Source organism: Zootoca vivipara, chromosome 10, assembly GCF_965207765.1.
Source record: "Zootoca vivipara chromosome 10, rZooViv2.hap1.1, whole genome shotgun sequence".
Classification (NCBI taxonomy): Eukaryota; Metazoa; Chordata; class Lepidosauria; order Squamata; family Lacertidae; genus Zootoca; species Zootoca vivipara.
The window spans coordinates 21,554,023-21,575,123 of NC_142593.1; the positions used below are offsets into that span (position 1 = coordinate 21,554,023).

The 21,101-nt window shown below is 42.4% G+C and overlaps 1 protein-coding gene across 7 annotated transcripts in view; it reads right to left on the reverse strand.

The window, feature by feature from the left end:
- FER (FER tyrosine kinase) overlaps positions 1-21,101 on the reverse strand; it is a 163,427-nt gene that overhangs the window by 86,871 nt on the left and 55,455 nt on the right. For 5 of the 7 annotated variants that reach the window (XM_088652960.1, XM_035100138.3, XM_088652963.1 and 2 more), the window contains 2 exons: positions 4,906-5,010; positions 865-1,068 (listed from right to left, as the gene is read on the reverse strand). In XM_088652960.1, the coding sequence (XP_088509086.1) occupies positions 865-1,068; positions 4,906-5,010 (309 nt within the window). The remainder of the gene's footprint in view (positions 1-864; positions 1,069-4,905; positions 5,011-21,101) is intronic. The other 2 variants (XM_088652964.1, XM_035100139.3) reach the window with 1 other exon arrangement.

Sequence of the window (21,101 nt, forward strand, 5' to 3'; positions counted from 1 at the left end):
TGGACATCCTGTAATAGTGAGCCAGCAGAAAGTTTCACTAAATGACATACAGTATGAGGATTCCCTTAGCTCTATGAGATAGTTCTGAACTTCTTTCGGTGCTTCCCTAAAAGTGACAATAATGTGCAAATTGCAGCAAACCATGCCCATGCCCCTTCATAGACTCAAGTTCCCTCTTATGTGAATGAGGATTGTCAGATCTGGTAATTACCCACTTATTTTGTTTAGAGACAGTGTACTTCCGAATGTAAGATGCTAGGGGGGTGGGGACCAAGAACACAAGGATGTTATGCGGTCACAAGGTTTCAGAAAGGCTGACTACAGTTGGAAACTGTACTAGACAGAGGTCTTGGGTTGGACTAGACAGAGGTCTTGGGTCTGATCCAACAAGGCAGCTCTAATGGTTTGGGTGGTGGTGTTTTTAAGAGGCAGATTTCAGCCGACACTGCTTTCTTATCCTCAAGGGGCACCAAATAAATATCTCTCCGGGAGACTTGAAAATAATTGTGCTCTATAAAGGACTTTTTAGAAAATCTACTGTAAAACAAAATGGGGGCTTCATTGCACTGATTTTGATACCTACAAAAAACTTAAACTTCTTTTGCTTAGAAAGGTCTACTCAGAGACATAATTTTATCACATACAATTGTTTTTAAACAGTCCCCTCCCTATATTTTATTTTTTATTATGTCTGTTTGTTTTTAAAGCCTGTTGATTTTATTGAAATTTTTGGATGAATATTTTATGTTATTAAGAAGCATTATCAATCTTCTAAAATATAAATAAATAAATTCCACAACATACAACTATTAAAAAAACACAGGCTGTGCCACTGAAAAGGGGAAAAAATCACCACAAACCTACATCAGCATATTGTATGATGAAGTGTCTCCGTTGCGCATCTGAAAACACAGAAAGGACGTATTCACCAGGCTTGCCATGACTCTCTCGCACCAAGAAGTCTCCTTGTTGCTTTAATAACTCTTGAGCTTCTATTCTTGGGATTGCACCATGATACCAATCTTGGTCTGCCAGAGGTTTCTCGCTGGTTGATATTACATCAAAGAACTTGTGGGAAAATATGAAAAAAGAATGAAGGTTAGTAAAGATAGGATGCGTACATTACGCTTTCATTTAAATTGCAGTAGATAATAAATAATTCATAACTGCTCTGAAAACTGTATATTTATTAGTGAGTGAACTAAAGTGGGCATAGCTAACCAGCTATAGAACTGAGCAAGTTTTTTTGTTTTTTTGTTGTTTTCAAGTACTTACTTTCAACGTAACAAGCAGAGCCATGCATCAGAGAAAAGTTGAGAAAAAGAAATGAAAGAAACATCAAGTGGTGCAAATCATATAAATGCTATTTTTTAAAAAAACAACAACAGTGTTTTACTGAAGGCTATTGAAATGTTCTTACAGGGAAATATTTCCTCCCTTTCTGATGCATTTTATTTATTTATTTATTTCAGGATAGGGTCAATTGTCTAATGATTTGTGCTTCCTGTTTCCTAGCCACAGCAAAACACTTAGCTCTCCACATCCAAAAACTCCAAGCAAATAAGCTCATGTCATTGACATTCTAAAAAAATTCAAACGCAATTACCACAAACCCATCATATTTCCTAATGCCTTAAACAGGTTATCCATCTATTCCTATACAAACTCACCCAGTTATTAAAATCTTAAGACATCATCTCTGAGAGACTATCTGAGGGTAAGGACTTTTTGTTGATGGCACCTCATCAGCAGAAATTCTTCCCTATATCCTTTTAGCTGGTATCTGCCTTAATGGTTTTAGGTAACAAATGAAAGCATTTCCATTTACCCAGACATTGGCAGCTTCAAATTTTAATTGTGCTTCTTTGTGTGTGTTTCCCCCCCCCCCCCAAGTTTGCTCATATGTATTGTTACTATTCTGTTCTATCCTGCTGGCTTCATTTATAAGATTCTTTTAATTACATTGCAAATCATCCTGAGAATCATTTTGAAAAGAATCAATCACAGCATAAACACATAGCTACCCCTCTGATAATTTTTAAGTCTGTTTAAACAAAAACAACGAAGAGTCTTTTGGCACTCTAACTATCAACATATTTATTATTACATATGCCTTCATGGACTGGACTATAGACCACTTCATCAAATGAAAGAAGCATTAGCCAGTGTCTTTGTGTCAAGCCACTAAGATGAGTCTTACTCTTCAAGGCAAGGCAAACATTTAACACTGTCACCATGTGAGAAGCCGATTCTTATTTGATTAGATCAAACAAAATCTTTACGGCTATGACAGTCATTATTGAGACTGGCTATTGAGACATTATTCCCTCCTTGCAATTAAGACTACATGGAAAGTGTTGGGGCATATTTGTTGGTCATGCTCTGGCTGTTGTACATGCTACTCGTCCCACTTCCATGCTGTCCATGTGTTGAGGGCTCATCTGTAAAGAGGAAGCCTCCTGGCCACATGTAGGCTTCCCCTGTGGTTAGGTACCCTTTTGAGCAGTATCCCTTATTGGGACCCTCCTCTAATGCATGGGCAAGAGGGGTGGAGACAGCAGGGAACAGGTCTAAAGGTGCAGGGGTAGCTCATGCAGCCCTGTTCTTACTCAATGGTATCTAACTTGCATGGGGAACAATGCCCAAATAGGGCTTGAATCTTAGAAGGAAACTAATCCCTAAAACCCAACGTATTTTGAATCATTTCCCCTGAGGTTTAAGTAGGATGCATCTGATTCAGATTACTGAACAGGAAGTACCAAGATCACTAAAAACAGCATCTCTGATGTGAATTGTATGAATGCTTCAGGTTACTTATTCTCCCTTTCCAAGCTCTACGTGTAAACAGGGACTAAACCTGGGCCCATTTGAGAGCAAAAGCTCTACCACTCAGCTACGGTCTTTTTCCCTAAAAGGAGTACAAAACTTTGGCACGGAAATTTCCTTGTATCAGGTGAGACCATTTGTCCATCTGGCTCAGTACTGTCTGGCAGTACCTTTGCATGGTCCTAGCTGGAAACCTTTCTGATTACAGGTAGCTACTACTTAAGGCTCTTAGCTGGAGATGTCAGAGACTGGTGCCAAGCATGCACTCTATCAATGAGCTATGGTTCCTCCTATTAGAAATGTCACAACTGAACATGAAAAATGCTGAGCAGTTTCATAGTGAGATATATAGCCTGTCTATGAGGGCTAAAACATATTAAGAAAGAGAGAAAAGTATTAAGATGCTTCTTTCCCTCTTCATATAAAATGAGGGGCAAGAATACAAGATTAAGTTTTCTTGAAGGAATTAGCACCTTGTATCCTTGTAACCAGTTGATAAAACAAACTGAAATGCAGTGAATTGGCTTCCTCCTGCTGCTGATTACTCAGTTGTCTTAGCCTATCTGGCTTGCTCATATCCAAAAGCAGTTTTGTTTTGAATCACTTTTGGGTGTGTGTGTGTGTGTGTGTGTGTGTGTGTGTGTGTGTGTGTCTTTTTTCAGATTAGCCATTCTAACACAAAACACTTTTCCATGAAAGGAAAGCCCTGCTCTCCATTGTCCATTTTTGTACAAAGATATTCAAATGCTTCCTTAGATATCTCAAATGACTTAAATCCAGGAATAAAATTATGTCGTTTGGTTAGCAAACTACAGAAACCGCAGCATAAAATAACTTGTCTTTTCAGTAATTGGACTGAGCAAGAGGGATCAGCCAGGTAAATTCTGTTGTTATCAGTTATGCATATTCAAGTAGGTGAGTTCTCACTGTTTTGCAAGATGCATATTTTTAAAAGCTCCATCCCAACAGGGATTTTGCCCTATTGCATCAGAAGCTTTCTTCTTATTCCACCTTGGCTTTTTGTTGTACTCCAAACCATATTCCTCTCTCCCAATAAACACAAATAAACCTCTGCCTGAGCAACGGGCCACATTTAATGCTTCCTGTACTTTCAAATGTTTGATCCAAATATCAAGGATAAGAGCAGCAAGGAGTACCAACTCAGCGGCGAAATTCCCCATGAAGGTTATTCCAGTACAGTACAGAAGTGCTCAACAAATGCTCTACCCACATCGCTGCATGACAGGCTCTCTGCTGAATAGCCGCCGCCACATAAATGTTCTACCTGCCATACCTAATAGCAGAACTGACAGGTGGCGGCAACCTGTATCTGTAGACTAAGTTCCTCAACAGGAAGCTGCAATAAAGTGACATATCTAATTAATTAGGAGCTGCCAAAGAACTCAAAACAGGAAGATTGCAAATAACTTACTTTTAAAATCCAACAACTTTAAAACGCTTCCACGTTTCTAGAATAGTACATGACAGCCAGTGCGGTGTGCTGGAGTATCAGTCTAAGACCAGGAAGCCCAAGTACAAATCATCTCTTTACCTACTTTTTCGACGACCTTGGGCAAGTCACTAACTCTCTTTTAGTCTAACCTGCCTCACAGATTCATTGAGAGGATAAATGGGATGGAGAAACATGAATACTATTTCTGAGGAAGAATGATGACCACAATAAACCAGAAAATGCTTTGACTACTTCACCATGCTAACTGTCTCATGTTAGGACAGGGATGGGGAACTTGTGGTCCTCCAAATATTGCAGGACTCCAGTTCCCATCATTCCTGACAATTCGCCACGCTGGCTGGGGCTGGTGGGAGCTGCAGCCCAACAATATCTAGAAGGCCACAAGTTTGCAGCTGGTGCGTTACGGAATGGCAAGGCCTTTTGCTAGAGTTGCTGGAATGGACATTGCTTTGGCTTATACAGCTGTACCTTTTTCTTCAATGCTACCACCAGCTAAACCACCAACCACTTTACATGTTAATATTCTTGCAGCAACTACCAGAATGCTATGCACATAGTGTAAAGACGTTATTTTCCTAAGGAAAAAGAATGTGAGAATACAGTACCTGTGGACTTACCGATGAAGACCCCAACATAGACTTTGGAGATCTTATCATTCCGGCAATGGAGTGACGAATGGTATCAAACCGGGAAACTTTATCTTTCTTATCCTAAAAAACAAGGAGGAGAAAAGCAGACCATTAGAAATTATCCTTTGTAGATTAAGTACGGTACTCAGTGCTAGGTGGGGTTCCTGCTTTATCAACAGCATTGGGTAAAATAAATTATGAAACTTTGGCAACTTAAAACTCCCTGCATGTTTAAGCCACAAACTTTAATACTTTTTCATATTTTAAAAAGCAGCATGAATACTCAGCAAGTCTAAAATCTAACACAATTAAATTGTGTTCCCCCTATTTTTACTAAGAGTCACAAGATGTACTCAATCCCTTGAGTGTATGGCATTGGATGGAACAGCAAAGAATTTACTGTCATTCCCATAGGAATGTCTGCACCCCATTAAATTTTCACAGGTGGTTTTGCTTTCTTCTTGTCCACCATAAATAGATTAAGAGCAAGGTATCTTCTGTGCCAGAATCACATTTGTGGAACTTCCTCAGAGCAGAAGGGGCTATAATTTCGTGAGCTTGTAGAGCAGTGTGAATCTGGAATTGTTAAATGATGTGCTGTTTTACCATAACTTTACTGTCCTTATTGGCTTTGTGCAGAAGTGTATAACTATGCACCTTGGGCCCTTAATTTGGACAAAGGCAGGTTCTACAGTCCTCTGTTTAAACAGCCACTAACATCGGTAGACTTTAAAAGGAGATCAGACACATTCATGGAGGGAAAAAAGGGTTACTGAAGACAACTAGTCTTGAGAGCTGGGTACTATCTCCAGTAACAGGGAGCACTGTTGTGCTTATTCTGCATTATGGCCTTGCAAGGGCATCTGGCTGGTTACTGTGAGAACATAATGCTGGACTGGATAAATCTGATACAGCAGGGTTTTCTTATGCAATTATCATATTTGTCATCCTGTATTAAGGGCTACAATTCATCTTGCTTGTTTTCCCACACTCTGTGCATTGGTTTAGAGGCAACTGAAACCATGAGTATTCCCTCCAGCTGCTCCCTTCATGTAGTCTCCAGCCCTTTAGCAGGTTCCTGGAACACCACCTCACTTTCCTATGCATCAATGAAGCTACGGTATTATTCCCCAGCACAAGGTGTTCCTCTGTCATCTGTAATATTGTCTCTTTACCCCACAGCATTTAATTTAAAGCTCTCCTGATCAAGTTCATGAGACTCTTAGCAAACACATTCTTGCTAACTGTTGTGAGGTGCAGCCCATCTCTTGCCCGAAGGCCTTCCTCAAGGAAGCAGAGACGGTATTTGAAAAGCCAAACCCTTTCTTTCTCTTCCTGGGCTCTGACCTTCAACAGGAAGGAGTGATGAAAAAACCACCTGTACCCCGAGGCCTGTCAGCTTCCTGCCCAGTGTTTCATAGTCCCTAGTGATGTTAAATTCTTGAGAATTATCTTTTGAATAATATTTTCGATTAATGAGAATATTAGAGAATTTTCATTTAAAATAGGAGAATATTAATTTTAATGCATTGAAAATGATATAATTAGTTAAAATACATGTTTATTCATGGGTAAATTTGTTCAGATGGCAACCAAAAACAGTACAGAAAACTCTTTCCTATTCGTCAGCAGGTCAGCACTGTTGACATATAGGGAAATTTGTAGTTTAGTAAAGGAACCACAGTGAAAATATGTCACAAGCCTACTTGTCACTTGCAAGTATCAAATTAAAAAGTTAAACATGTTTTATAGTTTCAAGTTAAACCATTCTAAGGTGATGGCACCAGTAATTGTCATGTTAAGGTTTGGTATAAGGAAACTCAGTAGTTAAATCATATTTTATTCTTCCATTGGAACATGTACATGTTATACGACAAGTAAAAAAAATACAATTGGCATCTTAAGGTTTGATACAAGTAAATTCAGTAATATGCTATCTTGTGCTTCTAATAGCTCTAACACTTAATAATTGTTTTGGTGACTAAAGCACAGCTTCATAAACAAAACTATATGCATACGTATAAAAAAGAAGCCACTAACATGAAATATATATCATTATATGATAATATATTTCAGGATGTCAGTCTCTGGTAAATGGCACCTTGTACCATTGAATGGCACTGCAAAAACTAGTTACTGGCACTAAATAAAAATATAGAAACATCAACTGTTTAAATCATGGCCACCTCACATGCTGTTACACATAATTGTATAGGCCTAGGTACTTTAAGTGTATAAAGCACTAAAGCTACTTTCGGGGGGGGGGGAATCACACTGTATGGCCAAGTGTATAGAACGGCTAAGAATAAGGACACACCAAAATAGAAAAAAGGCTATATTACATATAGTTGAAATACATATGTGTGAGGGATAAGAGGTACCGGCAGCCCCCTCCCATCCTGAATACCAGCTACTGCATGGATTACCTTTTAGGGTTATTTCGGACCGTGGCCGCCAATTTGTTTCCAGGTTCTGGCGGCGGCTCATGAACCTCCTGCAGGTGGAGGTCAGCTTGTCGATGGCCAGGCACCCGCAGACCAATGGACAGGCGGAAAGGGTCAACGCTATTCTGCAGCAGTACCTGAGATGCTACGTCAGCCAGAGGCAAACGGACTGGGTGGATCGCCTGCCACTGGCAGAGTTTGCCTACAACAATGCAGTGCACGTCTCCACAGGGGTGTTGCCCTTTAAGGCCAGCTACGGGCGGGACCTCCGATCGTTCCCACAGAGGGAGTGGGAGGAGGAGGAGGAGGGCCCCGCGGCATAAGATTGGGCAGAGGAACTGGAGACAGTGCACCAGCAGCTCAGAGAGCACTTGGAGAGGGCCAAGGAAGCGTACAAGAAGGGGGCAGATCGCCACAGGCGACCGGGGGAGGTCATCAGGGTGGGAGACAAGGTTTGGCTGTCTTCGGAGGGCCTTCCAACCAGGGGGCGGTGCAAGAAGTTGGTGCCTAGGAGGTTGGGACCCTTCACGGTCACGCAACAGGTTAACCCGGTAGCCTTCAGGCTGGAACTGCCGGAAGACATGAGGGTGCACCCAGTATTTCATAGATCGCTGCTGTCGCCGTACAAGGAAAGCAGCAGGTTCAGAGGCAGCGAACAGCCCCCCGAGGGAGGGGGGGGAGAGGGGAGGTATGGAGCAACTCAATGAAGCCACGGCTATTCTTGATTCCCGAAGAGGGGTGGGGGGCCTGGAGTACCTCATGGCGTGGGAGGATGCCCCACCGTCCCAGAATGAATGGGTGCCAGCGAGGGAGGTACAGTAGGCATTCCTGGTGGAGGAGTTTCATGCCCTTTCCCCCCATAAGCCAAAGCCTTGGCACATGGAGAGGGAGGAGGGATCCACTTCGCAGGAAGAAGAAGGCGGATCTTACGCAGGGGAAGACACGAGCAGTTCACCCTGGTCTTGGGAAGCGAGGTTTGAGGAGGAGGAGGAAGGGGACTGGGTCTATAGGGTACCCAGGGGCCCAGAACCAGCAGAGGGCTGGGAACAGGTCTTCTCGCCCACGGACTCAGACGCCACGGAATTCTTGGGGTTCCCATCATCACAGGAAGCGGCGGCGTCTGAGCCTGACTGGGAACAGCTTTTCGCCCCCACCAGTTCGGATGCCACAGACTTAATAGGCTTTCCGTCGTCCCCTGAACTCTCGGAACCCTCGAAGGAGGGGGGAGGGGGGCCTGGGGGGTGGATGTGAGGGATAAGAGGTACCGGCAGCCCCCTCCCATCCTGAATACCAGCTCCTCCCCCAGTGGGGAGGGGGAGACTTCGAGTGGCGATTCAGGAAGTGGAAACAGGAGCTCGAGTACCTTAGCGGAGCACAGGCACCGCCGGGGAAAGGAACAGGGAAGCAGGGAGACGGTGGGAAGGAGGTCGATCCCAGCTACTCCGGAATTGCGTAAAAAGCGCAGGGGGCGGAGATTCAGTATGCCAAGATTACTTTGCTGGGGGGAAACGCGCGAATCGCCATTCGGAGGTACTGTGGAAGACTGACAACATGTACCACTATCTGTAAATAACACTGCTTTCAGCACTGTAAATACACAGCACCAATAAAAGGATAAAATGCAGAGCTGTGTGGAGTCGTTACTCTGAAGTAGCCCACCCAGGCCACTGTGACAATATGAATTCAAATGTTCATCAAATTAAATGAATAGCATTTTAAAAAACTGTTTTCTGTAGCACACTTTTCAGAACTGCCAATGATGAGTGACACATTACTTACACTGCAATATCACAGCTTGACTTATTACTAGATTTTTTAAATGTGGGTTGTAAAACTGGTTCTTACATTAGAATTTACAGTTTGTGGAGAATATTCTCCAGAGAATTTTCAAGCAGGGAATATTCTCCGGAGAATATTCTCACTTTACATCACTATATATGCCGAAGGCTGTGTCTGGCAGTATCATTTGTACCCACATAAATCAGAAGGAAGGGGTTGTGGTCAGTGAATCTTTGCACCTGGAAGACAGCACACTTCCTGGAACATCCTGTTTTGCCCACACACTGCTGCCATACACTATGCAGGGAGTCACCTACCACAACCACAAGTTTCTTCCTCCTCTGGGGAGAGGCAGAAATAATTCTGTACACTGTGCCTTGTACAGCCACTTTGGTGTGTTCTGAGGTCTGCAACTGCTTTACTTGCTCCTCTGGCCCAGAATCAGAAAATAGCTTCCAAGCAAGGTAGGCCTTTGGGACCTTTAATCTGGGCCTATTTCTTCCAATCCCTGCATTCAGGCCAATATAACGAATCTTCCCTTATTGTCTGTTGGAGCGTATGTGGATATTATTGGGATAAGTTGCAAAGATAGGAGTCTTACGGCTTGAGAACATCCTACTCTTTCCTCTCAAGTTGCTTCTTCCAGAATACAATTCCCTTTCCCTGAGATAATTTCCTTGGAAGGTAGCAAGTGGGTTATCAGCATATTCATCCACTATCAGTAGCCTTGGATCTGAAGGGGTTAGGTCAAGAATGAAAAATCCTGCTCCAAGTCCATTTCCTGAGCGTTCATACTGGTGTGAAAACAGGTATCTGAACTAAAGCACTAATCATGATAGATGTCATTTAACTGATTAGCCACTGAATCTGATAGGGACATAAGAGAGTTCAGACCTATCCCCATCTTTGCTGTACCTCAAAACCCATCACCAACTTGAGTTTTCTTGCTGGTAGGCTCCATCTGCAGGGCAACAGTTAGAATTCCTGTCTCCACTAACCCAACCAGTATACCAGTTATGGCATTAAAACCAGAAGCATCCTTTTACATTGCATTCATTCTGCTAAAGATTCCCTCTGATGTTTGTTTTGTCAAGCGACATTGGTTGCCTAAAAGTTCCCACAAAGAAGCACAGGATATTATCAGAGATGACAACAGCAGATGCAGAAATTAAATTCTGCATCAAAGTAATCTTGAGGCAGCATTATAAAACACTCCAATTCATACCTGTTCCTTCTGCAACCAAAATTCTCACAAAATAAAATGTCTTACTCCTTTTAAACAGTGTCATGTTTGCACAACATGTCATATCAATTTTAAATTACAATCTGTCCGATAATAAAAACAGGCTGCTCAGAGTCCACTGGTGGGTCAATTTTATATCAATGGATTAAATGGCTACTTTAAAAACCGCTCACTGCATTACCATGGATACGGTGCCTAATTTTGCCTCTAGGTCTGCCAGGACTTGGGATGATCAGCTCATTTCACGCACCTCAGGTAATGACAAGATAAAGGGTCTTCTTCAGATAAACGAGTCATGGGGATTAGCAGCAGCTAAATGACTGCTTCTCATATCACTGAGGGGGGAAAGGACAAAAAACGATGTGTGCATGCTGATGAGTTTTCCTACAAATTCATCCCAGTAATGCCTTAATTTTACATTCACTAACACCCCCCCCCCCCGGAAATGGGTATCTACAATGATGGTCCTAGCTCTTCTGTTTTGCCTGGAGTCATTAAACACATATATTTATTTCATTTACAGATATTAAATCCACTCACTTCATTATTTTCCACACATGGTAAGAAGAGAAGTTGCCAAGGGAATAAAATTCTACTAGATCTTTGTTTAATACAGGGAGGTCAGTAACAGCTGCTGCCAAGACAGATACAGAAACGGTAACTGCATGAAATAGATTGCATCATGTGCATCCAAGCTTATCAGCTGGGACAGGTATTCTAATGTGGCTATTTAGCAAATGGGACAAAAGAATGTTACTTTCATTGAGGGAGAGGATGCTAGCATTCTTATAGCATCATGTACTTCATGTACTTCACAGCCATTGAGAAGCCTGATATTTGAAAGTATGTGGCCAAATTTGTTGTTGTTTAGTCGTGTCCGACTCTTCGTGACCCCATGGACCATAGCACGCCAGGCACTCCTGTCTTGCACTGCCTCCCGCAGTTTGGTCAAACTCATGTTGGTAGCTTCGAGAACACTGTCCAACCATCTCGTCCTCTGTCGTCCCCTTCTCCTTGTGCCCTCAATCTTTCCCAACATCAGGGTCTTTTCCAGCGCCAAATTGTGGCCAAATGCCATGTGTTAATACAGATGCAAGTGAGTTAAGTGATTGGCCATCCCACAAAGTCAGTCCAGAAGGATGCCATGCTCAACAGTATAAAAGCCACTGAGAAATCAAGCGGAAGGAGCACGGTTGCACTCCCCCATCCTTCTATGTATAAAGACCATCCATCATGGTGACGATACTGATTTGGTCCAAACTCACATTGGCATGGATCCAAATCATCATCCAGGAATGCCTGCTGTTGTTCCAGCAACAACCCTCTTCAGCACCTTCCCCCAAAAGGAAGAATTTGAGACTGGAAAAATGCATTGGGTGCTTGGCTAGCTTTTTTCAGTAGTGGCCACACCACCACCTCCTTTAAAGCAGCAGGCATCACGCCCTTAACACAAATAAGTAGTCACCACTCCCTGGACCCAACCCCAATCACCAGCAGTAGTAGTAGCAGCAGCAGCAGCAATACAATACCTGTCTTTCACCATGTCCCTTGGTAACCACAAATTAAATCAAGGAAGAAAATCACAGAAGAAAACAAAAATATAGACATAAAACAGAGCAGCCTTCTATAACCTGCCAAGCTTCATTACGCCCTCAAGCTGTCATTTAAGTTTCTGCCAAGTCTCCCTAAATTCGACTCAGCTTCAGCAGTAACTGTCTAACTAGTTGCTTGAGAGATGCTGCCTTCAAGTTCTGATCCTGCAAAAATGACATGGTATGTCCAGGGGAAAACACAGTCTTAACACTTCCAAAGAGACTGCATGCCATCAGAAAAGTATACAGTACTCATGGAAAATGTAGCTGCAAAAGTCCTAACACAGCTTAAATTAATATCAACATTAAAATACAGCTAGGAACAAATTTTTCACAGGCTTTGAAGATTAAAATGAGTAATAACTAGTAAACTCCCCCTCCCCACATGTTGTTTAGAGTTGGCTTACTCTTTCCACTTCTTCCAAAAAGAAAAGAAAGAAAAAAGAACCTCAAGTGTTAGCTTGGGTGGAGATACTGAGATTTCTCTTCCAGCATGTAATGTTGGAACATTATGAGCCACAGGGATCTCTCCATCAGCCTTCCCCACCAGTCTTCCTGTTCCCTAAGACTTACAGTATCTTTGCCCCAAAAAAAGGAGGAGGAAGGGGGGTGGGAATCACTAACATGCTGGAGCAGAAGCGGAGGTTTCATCTTTGCAACACAGGGAAACCATTGTCACAGAGAAGAATGGGGAATGTATGTTCCCGTGCCTTCTGGATCAATTATGTGGAGTAGTGGAAACTTTTCCTTGCTCATTGGCAGTGACACACCATACAAGCATCCAGGTCTTAAGAGATGAGGCCTCCACCACCAGCCTTCCAAACTACACTACACTTGATCTTAGCCAAAAGGCCAAGAAGCGTTCTCTGCAACTCATCCCCCACCTTAGCAATAATAACTTTGGTAAGGGTAGACGAGAGGCAGGAGGATTGGCTGGCAATAGGGAGAACTGGCAATAAAACAACCCACAACAAACTGGAAGGAGAATTGGGCTTGGCTCACAGTGAGTTCAGAGTTTCACAGCTGCAGGAATTAATTTCCACCCCATCCCAAAGTCACACTACAATTAGGCATTGATTATGGTGCACCCATCCAATTAACACCGGCATAGTTTACACATTATGCTTCTGGTTGGCTACTTTCGGAATAGAGTTCTAGACCCTTGGTCCAATCCAGAAGAACTCTTCTTATGACTTCAATGGCATGTGGTCTAATTTATACCAATATTATGAAAAAGCTGGACAGCTTTTCAAGAAGCTTCCAGATGGCACTCATGCTAACATTCAAAAGGCTGAGTCACCAAACACATTTGGGATGCTGAGAAGACCGTGTTCCTGAAAGCCAACTGTTGGCTTTTTAAAAACAGCAGCTTCAAAATGAAAGAATATGCTTGCCAACGTATACAGCTTCTTTGACTAGAAAGAAATACTTGAGATGAAGCCACACCCAATCTGATGGTGCAGTACAATATCTATAAAATAAGCCTTGTAAAGGACTGGTTTCTAATATTTTTATCACCTTTTAACAACAACAACAACAACGAGTCTCAACGCACTAGTGGACCAAGGAAAGGAGAGTGACACACCTGGCACATTCCTTGGTATGATATCCGTAAAGAATGTACACAAGCTCATTACAGGCCAGAATACAACATCCATGGTCTCCCACATAAGACAGTGTGCACACATCAAATGGTATAATCTCCTACTCTTTTCTTCAAGCTAGAAATTATGTACCACAACAGCGACAACCAGGCCAGAGTAAGCTTGAATATGCAAAATCTGGTTAAAAGTACTGAACTCCAACAACACATGAAGTTAACTGGATGTAAACATGGCACTATCCCTCGGCTGAACTCCATTTACCAAGCAACGCAGTACGCAAATCCTATTTATAACACATATCTAAAATTGAAATGTCGATAAGCACTTCAAAGTGACACTAATATCATTTCAATTCATCCACCTAATGTACTTAAATGTTCTTTCCAGAGCAATTAGCAATTAGAGTTCCTTCTAATACTTTCTCAAGGTACGAACATACAATAGGCAGTGTGTTACAGCAAACAGTGTTGCATCTAGACTAGGGAGAGCCGAGTTTGCTGGTCAGCCATGAAACTCGCTTAGGTGACCTTGTCAAGTCAATGTCTCTCAGTCCAATTTAATTTACAATATTTTTAGGAGGAAAATATTGGTGTAATCGCAGGTGTGCAATACTGAGGAAAAGGTAAACAAAATTAAAGGGCTGGAACAATTTCCTTATCAGGAAAGGGTTTAATGTTTAGAGCTTCATGGGGATTTTTTTTTTTGCACAGAGGCAAATAAGAAACCTGCTAAGAGGCATATAAAATTATGCAAGTGTGGGAAAAGGTATTTTCCCCTTCTCCTCTTATAATACTAGAACCCAGAGTCATCAAGTAAAAAACAACAACAGTGACAGATTTAGGACAGAGAGAAATAAGTCGAAAAATCCATGAGAACTGGTGGAAAGTATTGTTAAAGTAAAGAATTAGCACACATATAGGAAAAACAATCCTTTTGTGCCACTGTTGTCATGTCCTGAGCAAAGGAACAGTGGAACCGAAGTCTTAATATTCATAATAATGCAGAAAGAGCAACTAAAATGATCAAAAGGATGGAAAGGGTGCAACATTTGGTACTCTTCTGTTTACAGGGAACGTAGCGTGATAGATGCTAACAGAATTATGCATTACATGGACGAAGTGGATAACGGAAAAATTCTTCTTTCTTTCTCATAACCCTAGAACTATTGGACATCCAGAGAAGCTGAATATTGGAAGATTCAGGACAGACAAAAGAAAGTGCTTCTTCATGCAGCGCAGTTAAACTATGGAACTTGCTCCTGCAGGAGGCAGTGATAACCACCAACATGGATGACTTTAAAAGAGGATGAGACAAATTCATGGATTATAAAACCAATGAACGGCTACTATGGTAGCTGTGTTGGTCATGTTCTGCCTTCACAGTTGCTGAACACCAACTGCTGGGAATCACAAATGGGCAGCGTGCTGTTGTACTCAGGTGCTGTTTGCGGGATTCCCATAGGCATATGGTTTGTCACTGTGACAATAGACTGCCCAGACCAGATGGTGTGTTGGCCTGATCCAGCAGCTCATCTTACGATCTTAAACATAAGTTGGAGACCAATATCGCACTCCTGTCCAACTTGTCACAAGGACACCTGGGTTGGCCATTGTTAGAATAAAATGCTGAACTTTATAGGCCTCTGGTCTGATCTAGCAGGAAACTTACTTGCATTCTTATAACAATGTTATCTCCAAGTCAATTATACACAAATTATAAAATGCTAAAGTAATATGTAGGAAAACACATAGGATTTTAGATGCTAAACTTGCCCAGGGCAAGTAATTGTAAATATAGTTGTAGACAGATTAGATATTTGAATAATCACTCCAGAGTAGCCATTCATGTGTGTTCTTGCATCTTCCCAGTTGGAAAACTTCTCCAATATAATCAGAACAAAATAAATACACCTGATGTTATTTCAAGGATTATGATCTCTCCAACTTGGGGGATTGCTTTTTTGTATGTGTAATTCATGTGAAAGAGACTGAAATCAATTCCTCAGTTGTTTGTTTGTTTTCCAATTTATTTGGCTTTTATTTTTTTGTCCTCACAACCATTACCTCACCCACAATGAATTTAAATTGTATTACAGTATATTTCTTATACATTACTGCCTCTGGAAAAAAATATCCTACGTCGCACAAATGGGGGCAGCCTGTTCAGCTACTGAAGGAAATGAAGTTCCTCTACAATATCAGTTTTGCACAAGCATCATGGGAGAAACAGATAACCTAATGTTAAAAGAAGCCTATCCACTACAAAGGCAGTACCTCATTTCAATTCAGGACAAGCCATGTATTTTGCAGCATTTATTTGCACTAAATTCACATTTGGTACTAAATTCAGGTAACACAATATAGCTGTTAAAATACTAACAGTATTTATTACCAGTATGCTTCTTAGCCTGACGGCATATATTTTAGGTGAGATACAACAGTTTAAAAAGAATTGAATGGAGACACCAAAATAATTAAATCAAGAAAAGTGAACTGAACAAAGACATTGCTAAACCAAAAACTGTAGCTAATCAAAACTTGGAGGAACAGGTCAAATCCCAACTCCCATTAAAAAAACTCAGTTAAATGGTATCAGTATCAGAAGTTCATTTAAAAGAAATAAAATAGTGTTAAAAGCATTCAAAAATATTACAATGCTTGGGATTTTTTTTTTAATTGTCTTTGCCTGGCACTGAAAAGACATCAATGTTGATGGAGGTGAGCTTCTCTGGAGGGAACATTGCACAACTGAGGGACGGAGAGGATTCCAGTTTTGCACAGAGCTCACATAACACTACCATTTAATTCATATCTTTATATCTTGATGCATGATCAGTTTTTTCTATTGTATATTCTTTACATTTTTACATCTTACTATTTCTGTACCCCTCATTCTTTTAGCATATTACATCTGCTGACGGGGGGTGGGGGGAAGAGAAAGTGAGCTGTCTTGAGTCCAGGGGCTAGTAAATCTTCTATTTGAGAGGAGTGGTTCCAACCCCAGGTAAAGGTAAAGGGGCCCCTGACCATCAGGTCCAGTCGTGTCCGACTCTGGGGTTGCGGTGCTCATCTCGCTCTATAGGCCGAGGGAGCCAGCGTTTGTCCGCAGACAGCTTCCGGGTCATGTGGCCAGCATGACAAAGCTGCTTCTGGCAAACCAGAGCAGCGCACGGAAACGCCGTTTACCTTCCCACCAGAGCAGTCCCTATTTATCTACTTGCACTTTGATGTGCTTTCGAACTGCTAGGTGGGCAGGAGCTGGGACCAAGCAACGGAGCTCACCTCGTTGCAGGGATTCGAACCGCCGACCTTCTGATCAGCAAGCCCTAGACTCTGTGGTTTAACCCACAGCGCCACCTGGGTCCCTTCCCAGCCCTAGAAAGCCCAGTAAAACTTGGGACCTTGCTATAAAGAACCACCTATTTTCCATATGTACCCACCCATCTATGCTTTAAGACAGGCACCCCCAAACTTCGGCCCTCCAGATGTTTTGGACTACAATTTCCATCTTCCCCGACCACTGGTCCTTTTAGCTAGGGATCATGAGAGTTATAGGCCAAAACATCTGGAGGGCCGCAGTTTGGGGATGCCTGCTTTAAGATAATCTACAGCAGGGGTCCTCAAACTTTTTAAACAGGGGGTCGGCAGTTCACTGTCCCTCAGACACTGTTGGGGGCTGGACTATAGTTTGAAAAAAATATGAACGAATTCCTATGCACACTGCACACATTTTATTTGTAGTGCACGAAAAGATCCCTATCTGGAACTGCTGCCCGTCAGTGTAGGCAATACTGAGCGAGGTGGAACAACGGTTGGAAACTTGCTTAGGGCAAAAGCGTAGGAGGCTGAGGACATCTGGAGATTTTATGAAAGGTCCTTACAACATAATGCAATTTAGTCCCATATGATTAAGCAATTATAAATAAATGAGTCCCCCCACCTTAGAATAATGCACTCAGATAAACTGACTTGTACAGATCTTTCTGGGTAAGATACTTTGATCATAATAACAGGCTACGTCCAACTAAATCCTACTTAGGGCAGATCCATTGAAATTAATGTTTGGATTTTTAATTCATTTCAGCGAGTCTACTCTGAGTAGAACTAGCATCCGAGGCAACCGTGTGTGTGAGAGGGGGGGGAGGGAGGGAGGGAGATGTAAATTTACATAGTAGGAGGAGGGCAAATGAGGGCTGAGAGCAAATGTAAAAAGGTCATCCTCAACAGGGTCCCTTCCAACTCTACAATACTGTACTATAATTCTAGGGCAGTGATCTACCCAGTTGGAAGCAATTGCCCAGAGTTGTTGAGCCTTTTGGGGGGAGGATTGGCCACAGTTTTTGAACTTTTTTAGGGTGGAGTGCCAACAGTTCTTGAGCTATTTATGGCAGGGATTAGCAAGAGTTGTTTGGGGGGGGGGAGGGGTTTGAATAAAAACGCTCAGGAACTTCACCAGAATGCTGGAGAGGCTGCACCTCAACAGACACATATTTCCACATGTGGTGGGAGTGTCCCAAAATCCAACTATTCTGGACAACAACCATACGAGAAATATGTAAACTAACCAAGCAAGTATTAGAAATCACCCCAGAATTGGCCTTGCTAAACATCTTCCAAGACAATAATGCCCACCTACAGCACAAAGAACTCATAACCGACTTACTCTCAGTAACCAGACACACCATAACCAGACACTGGAGAGACCTGTCAGGAGTAAGCATGGACCAATGGTACCAACTTGTATGGGAAACAGCCTTACTAGAGAAATTAACCAATAAGCTAAAACTGACATGGGGACAAATAGAAGAAGACGGCTTCACCCCGGTATAGCTCCCCTTTATCACATACACAACCCAACAAGACAACAACAAAAATCCACCAACAGCATACAAATCAATTTGGCTAACCTGATCCAAAACACCCACCCACCCCACTCACACACACATGAAACAAAGAACACCACAGCCAACCACAAATGAACTACCATATCCTAGGCCAACCCCAACATCTCTCACCACCAAAGGAACACAAGAGAATAGCAGAGAACCTACACAAGCGACCCTGACAAAAAAACCCCACATATACTAAGCAAAATAGAAACATCGCCACCCGAACCCACCCCCGCCTACCTTCCCCGCCTACCTCTTTCCCCCTTTTGTTTCCAATGTCTCGACAAATTAAACTGATTTGTAAAAACGTTACGAGAGACATTGCATATATTTTTGTAAACCAAGAAAATCTTTAATTAAAAAAAACCCGTTCACCCAACAGTACGCAGCACTCTCTCCTTCCCACAATCAGCCACAGAGGCAGGGAATAGAGGCCTGGGACAAAGCCCACAGGGGATCACTTTTTTTAACCCTGTGCATTCCAGGGTTTGGGTCCTGAGTCGAGGGAGCTTTTGCTTCTCTCCTTCCCTCCCCCCTCCGCTTGTTTGCTCGCCTGCCTCTTTCCCGTCCTCTCCCTGCCTGTGGGGCTTTCGGCACGGCGCCTCCTCTGAGGAGACCCACAAGTGGCCAAGGTAGGGGTGCTGCAACATGGCCGGATCAGATGAACGACCGCCTTGTTTGTTCATGAGCAAGCCCCTCGGAAATTACCTGGTTGCAAGCACATTTCAGAGCTTGTAATGGGGAAATGGGGCAGCAGTGATCCTGCACTTCCTTCCATCGGAAATAAGGTGGCAGCGCTGGCTCTGCCCAGGCAGGCTGTGTTCAGAACCCTGGCGGGCTGGATCTGGCCCACGGACCTTAGTTTGAGGACCCCTGATCTATAGGGTCCCTTCTTTAAGTGCCTTCTCAGTATGAAATACAGAGGGGAGAAGGTCTTTACAATTTAATAGAGATATGTAGATACAAATTAACAGATTGAAAAGGCTGGTAAAAGGAATTGGGTTCACAAGTGAAGCTGAAGCGATTTTATCTTGCAAATAGGAGTTTCAGTTGTGAAACGTATTGGCCACATTAAGGATTATATAGTCATGAAATGAAATAATTGGTTCATGATGGCGTTGACATCTATTGGAAATATAAACATGGCTGCTGAAGAATAAAGAACTGTTATGAAAACATTAAAACCAGTTGTTTCCTTGCAGGGCTAGCTCACTTCAAACAAAACTTAACACCAGCTTCACTTTTCAGTCCTTAACTAATGTAATGAGCTCATACCCTGATAAAATAATAATAATTATCAGACAATGTGATCTGTAATTAATTAGTTTACCTTTTTATTTAAACAGTACTGTTAATTTGCCACCCCCCCAAAAAAAGTGTTATACAGTTGACAATTTTTAAGTCTGTCACATGCAGAAGTGTCTAAACAAGCTTTAAAACTACAAAGTTGACTTAGTAAATCATATACACCAAGAGCAGAAAAGCATGTTGCATTTGCTAATAGGAGACCGTGTTGAAATGAGCTACCTATAAATAAAATCTCACATAGCACCAAGAGCTCCTAGAGAAAGAGAGGGTAATTAAAGAAGATTTGAACTGAATAAACATTGCATTGCCTGTGCACACCCTTATATCCTGTGGCACAATGGGTCAGTGTGCCTTGATGTTAAACAAAACATTGATGGTATGAGTCCACGCAGGGATGGCTGTGGAAAGATTCCTCCATTGCAAATGGTTGGATTAGATGACCCTTGGGGTCCCTTCCAACTCTACTATTCGATGATCCCTGGGTGTTCCTGCCTGGACTATCTTGACACTGCCTAACAGAGACACCCAGTCATTTCATCCAATAAATCCAATGTAACAATATGGTTCGCTGCTGTAGAAAGGGAGATAAGGCAGAAAGAAAAAGGAAGATGCAGAGGGAGTTAAGAATTTCACCCACATACACATTCATTTTCTTCCTAGTATGTACAGTCATACCTCTTGTTGCGTTTGCTTCACATTGCGGCTATTTGGGTTGCGAACGTGGCAAGCCCGGAAGTATATACTTCCAGGTTTTGTCACACACAGAAGCGTTCTGCACGCTTCGCATATACGCAGAAGAGCTCTATCGCGCTCCACGCTTGCACAGCAGCGCCGCTCTAGTTGCAGACTTTTGGGGGTGTGAACGGCACCCCAGAACGGATCGTGTCCGCAACTAGAGGTACCACTTTATTTTCATTTATTCTCCATAGGGTATAGTATAGTCATTCACAATCTTGACTGTGATTCTCAATATCTACTCATTGGCCATAACCCAGAAAGCTATTTCAGCATACCTATGGGCTTTAGCCTGCCTCTTCCTAACTACTTATTTAAATACAAGATGGATCTCACATCAGGCTGCTTTTAAAATCCTGTCCCCACAAGTCTTCAAAAGAGGTTCGTAATGCAACGAAGAGTAATGAACACACAGACCTGATGCGACATTAAGCTTAGTTGCAGGATTCTCTGGGCTATGGCCATTTCGTTTCGTTTTCTCTGTCATCAGAGCATTGCCAAGCTTCAGCCAAAGACAAATTAACTACGTCTTGAACATGTTTTAAATCCAACAGAAACCAGAAATGCCTCAGTAATGTT